Source organism: Alligator sinensis, unplaced genomic scaffold (assembly GCF_000455745.1).
Source record: "Alligator sinensis unplaced genomic scaffold, ASM45574v1 scaffold801_1, whole genome shotgun sequence".
NCBI classification, from domain to species: Eukaryota; Metazoa; Chordata; order Crocodylia; family Alligatoridae; genus Alligator; species Alligator sinensis.
Window position 1 is genome coordinate 264,183 of NW_005842036.1, and position 4,277 is coordinate 268,459.

Genomic DNA, 4,277 nt, shown 5'->3' on the forward strand with positions numbered 1-4,277 from the left:
AGCAGGGAAACGTATGCCTTGGGTCAGTGGCTAGTCTGGGATAGCTGTTTGATGCACGACACCTACACTGGCATTATTTCTTGATTTATTCCACCCTTCCCAGCCACGGCTCAGGGCGCCTTACAGCAAGGGAAACACAACCACTTAAAAAAGGCACTAGAATAAATAAAGCATAAAAATAAAATAAAATAAAACAAAGCAGAGACTCGGTAAGCAATACCTCAGCTTAGTTTGGGTTGCAAGATGCCTGCCCAAACAAGAAGGTATAACTAGGTATAACCAGTTAACAGGTATACTTTATATATATAGATATAGATATAGATAGATATGTATACATATCTGTTATACTAGGTTATATAACTAGGTTATATATATATCTATAGATATATATATCTATAGATCTATATCTATAGATCTATAGATATATATATAACCTAGTTATATAACCTAGTATAACAGAAAGGTATAACCACTAGACTAACGTGGTTTTTCCCCCTGAATCTAATAATTTACACTGGGATAGGGGTTTGCATAATGTGTCTGCTCCTTTTTTTCTACCGGTGTCAAGGCAGTTTACACTGATGTACATGTGTCCCGTGCCAAGGCCCTGCTGGTAGCTAACGGGTTGAGTGGTATTATCGCTGCTGTTACTCTGTATTTGAAAAGAAAGCCAAAGGGTTGCTCTTAAGCAAAAAGGTTCAGAGTTTGAAAAGCCTCAGAGTGGCTTAATAGCCTTAGTCTCATGTTGAAAATACACATAGGCGCATAGGAGGTTAAGTCCCATCGGTACCTAGGGCCCAGATGTGCTCATATAAGTATGTAGGCGACTACTTCCCAAAGGAAAAACCTGTGGGAGTTAGACACCTACAAATCTTCATAGGATGGGGCCTAAATGACTTCCAAAGATGGAAACTAGTCTCCCGAATCACTTAGGCAAGTGATGGTATCCAATTTATAGACTCCATTTTGTTGCTGGCAAGAGGCTGGACTTCCAGTGTCTCACTCGTCTACTTGGCGATTTTTGGTTATTGCTATATGTGCTCAGAAGCTCCCTCTACGAGCCGAGCGAGCTCCTTCCCGCTGCAACAATTTTAATATTCAGGGGGTGAATCCTGAGACCCTTATTGAGTTTTTGCTAAGTCCTCACTCCAGCACGGAGCTGGTGGCTTCCGAGGGCATTTTATCTGAGTAAGGAGTTAACAAAAGCTGAGTAAGGACCTGAGCAGGAATCCTTTTATTAATTTCTTGGGTTTAGGAAGGAAGAAATTAGGGGTTATTTAGCTGTCAAGGAGATGTATTTACAGGTATTTATTATGCTGAGATGAAATTGGATACAGACTCTACTGCATGAAGAATGAAAAATGCTTCGTAACATTGCAACACAGAGCTACGGAGGTACACGCCAGGCCAGGCCAGCTCCCTGCAATTAAACCGCAGCCTTGTCCCAGTTCTTAATTGCAGGTTTTCTTCAGCCACACAAATCCTTCCTTTAGCTGAGCAGGTAACCGAAACAGCTGCTATCCCCCGTCAGTGGCCAGGTAGATTCATTATGGACGTGTGAGGCCGCCGGGGTGGGGGAAATCCCCCCCGCCCTCATTAAGCATCTTTCTGTCTCTCTCGCTAATGAGGTGCACGCACAAACGGTCTCGTTTTGTGTGTGCATGGGTGTGGTGTGGCGCTAGCCAGAGGCCTCGTGGAAATGCTCAAAGCTGGAGAATCGCAGAGATAATCTCTAGGGTCCACGGCACAAGAAATGCTCTAAGACAACAGGTGACGTCCCCCGCCCCATGCGGTTACCTGTGCTAGTCCTTTGTATCCAGCGGTTCCTACAACTCTTCAGTAGGGGCGGTTAGCATCCTTCGGCCTCTTCAGCTGCACCTTCAGCCTCTTCATGCCAATCTGGAAGCCGTTCATAGCCTGGATGGCAGCCTGGGCACTGGCAGGATTGTCAAAACTCACAAAACCTGTCAAAACAGGAGGCAAGGTGCGGCATTTAATGAGCTAATTTGGGGCCAAGCCACAACATGCAAGACCACTTAGAATGAACATGGGGAAGGAGGGGAGGAAAGGAGCGGGGAGGTAGGTGGGGAGGAGAGCGAGGGGAGGATGGTTGCCAATGTGGGGGGTTGTTACAGATCACAGCGTCCCAGGAAACAGTGGCTGGCCTGTATGCAGCTCCAGACCCGGCACGCTACGGAGCGAGGGGGCCCGGGATGCTGGAGCCCCAGCACTCATGCACGCAGCTCTGGGGACATCTTGCTCCTGTGTGTTGTCACCTGTGATGCACGGTTGCGTGGCTCTTCTCCTACTCATCTCTCTCTACCCAGGCTGAAGGCAATCTACTGCTACCAGTCTCAATGTTTCCCTCTTTTCCTTTCTGCAGACCCTTCCCCTCTGTGCAGGAAGGCGAGAACTACTTGCTTATCACGGTAAAGTGAATCCCAGGTGAATTCAATCACTCTTCCATCCCAATCTGAATCCTAGACCGCCAGCACTCATAGCTTGATCATTTCTCTTTGAGCTAAAGCAACAGCTCTATGAACTGGTTTAACTGTTCCCTGCAGTGGCTGTTTAATCTCTTAGGTCAACCCTTCTCGTGAGGAAGATCAATACCATTGTCTCCATGTCGGCTGCATGGGTAGCTAGGACTGCTTTGCATAGGACTATTTTTTGTAAGCAGCTATGTGGACTACCCCACAGTGGATTGACTGGACTCATGACTACTGGAGCTAATGCTCTCCTTCATCACAGTCATCGCCGTGGGATTGGAAAAGCGGAGGCAGAATAAATCCCACCCGGCTGGGACGGCTCTTTGTACATGCTCAAGTTGTGTAGGTAAGGCCTGCGTCCTGAGCGGAGGTGCAGCTGCCGTGGCAAGGCTCTGTGGTCCTGGAGCAGCTTGCTCTCCTTGCATCGTTGGGGCTGAGCATTTGGTTTTGTTGGAGAAAGCAGGGACCGTCCAGCACAACAGCCGGGTCCCCGGGGGCCATGAGAGCAAGCAAACACAAACCCTGATGCAACTGGCTATTGCAGTTCATGGGATTCCTCCTTTAGCTCAACAGAGACCAGTGCTTGCTCACGGCAGGCTGCGTCGCCCTCACAGCGCATCTCTTTCACTGGTGACCAGTGGGGTCTGGACAGGGAAGTGGCCAAGCCAGTGATTAAGAGGGCCTGGGTAGATGTGAGGCAGGAAGATTATGCAGTGGACAAGAAGCCCTCCCTCTGCTTTAGCCATGAGCGTCCTCCCCAAGCACACACATGTTTGGTACCGCTAGGCTGGAGCTGGCCTGTGCATCTCACAGAGCCACCCGTCCTCATCCTCCTACAGGACTTTGCAACCCAATGCCAGCTGCTGCCCAGGATGAAATGCAGACCTAGCACCATCCCCTCTCAAAGGACAACATTGATCACTTGCCAGTAGCTGAATGCCTGCCCTTGGAAAGAGCGTGGTCTACAGCCCAGTACTGCTACCTGGTATTCCTCAGCGTCGCCTCTCTGGTCTAATCCCCACCTCTCAGCAAGTCTCATGAGCTGCAGGACTGCTTGTCTTTGAGAACAAAATGCATGCACACATCCACATGCATTTGGTCCCTGCCTTTGGCTGTTCGTGAATGTCTACAAGAGGTCAGGGCACTAATGATGCTGAGGGTCCCGTGGAGGTGAGATCTGCCTTCTCTCTGTCTTCCACCTCCCTTTCCTGATGCAGAGGCATCCACGGCCCTCTCTTAGTGGAATTACTCTAGCGGCACAGTACTGTGACCGCAGCTGTGAAGATTGGGGGCAAATCATTTGCTCGCACTTCTTGTCGAGACCCTTGTTGTCTCAACAGAAATTTGGAGCGTCACAGCGGGTGGCACCCATGAAAGAGTCAATCAAGGATTGGAAGTCATTGGCTAACAAGAGTCCTGACCTGGCTTGGCCTGAGCCATCAGGCAGTGAGTGCTGTGCCCATATGCTGTGTGTTGGTGGGTTGGGGGCTCTGATCCGGTCCACTTTCAAGGGGTCAACATAGCTCCCATTGACTTCCATGGAGCAGGATCAGCCGTGATATCCACCGAGTGTTTCACGAGATCCCATGTTGACATCCCCTGTCAGCTGTGCAGTACCATTGCATTTAGCTCCTACTAAAAGTTGCTGTTGGTCCAAATCACCAATAGACCATTAATGTTCTTCTTTCAGATGTCATTTGGAGTTGGGTAGCTACCAGCTACTGTATCTAGGGGCTTTGTTCTTGACCAGGAAGATGGATCTCCAAGTTTAGAAATCTACCTTCCCAC

The 4,277-nt window shown here is 49.0% G+C and overlaps 1 protein-coding gene across 32 annotated transcripts in view; it reads right to left on the reverse strand.

Annotated features, from left to right (window-relative positions):
- Positions 1-1,836: 1,836 nt before the first annotated feature.
- The window catches only part of LOC102368354 (CUGBP Elav-like family member 4), an 840,681-nt gene continuing 838,240 nt past the window's right edge, over positions 1,837-4,277 (reverse strand). For all 32 annotated transcript variants that reach the window (XM_006022468.1, XM_025202782.1, XM_025202772.1 and 29 more), the window contains one exon: positions 1,837-1,964. In XM_006022468.1, coding sequence (XP_006022530.1) covers positions 1,837-1,964 — 128 coding nt within the window. The remainder of the gene's footprint in view (positions 1,965-4,277) is intronic.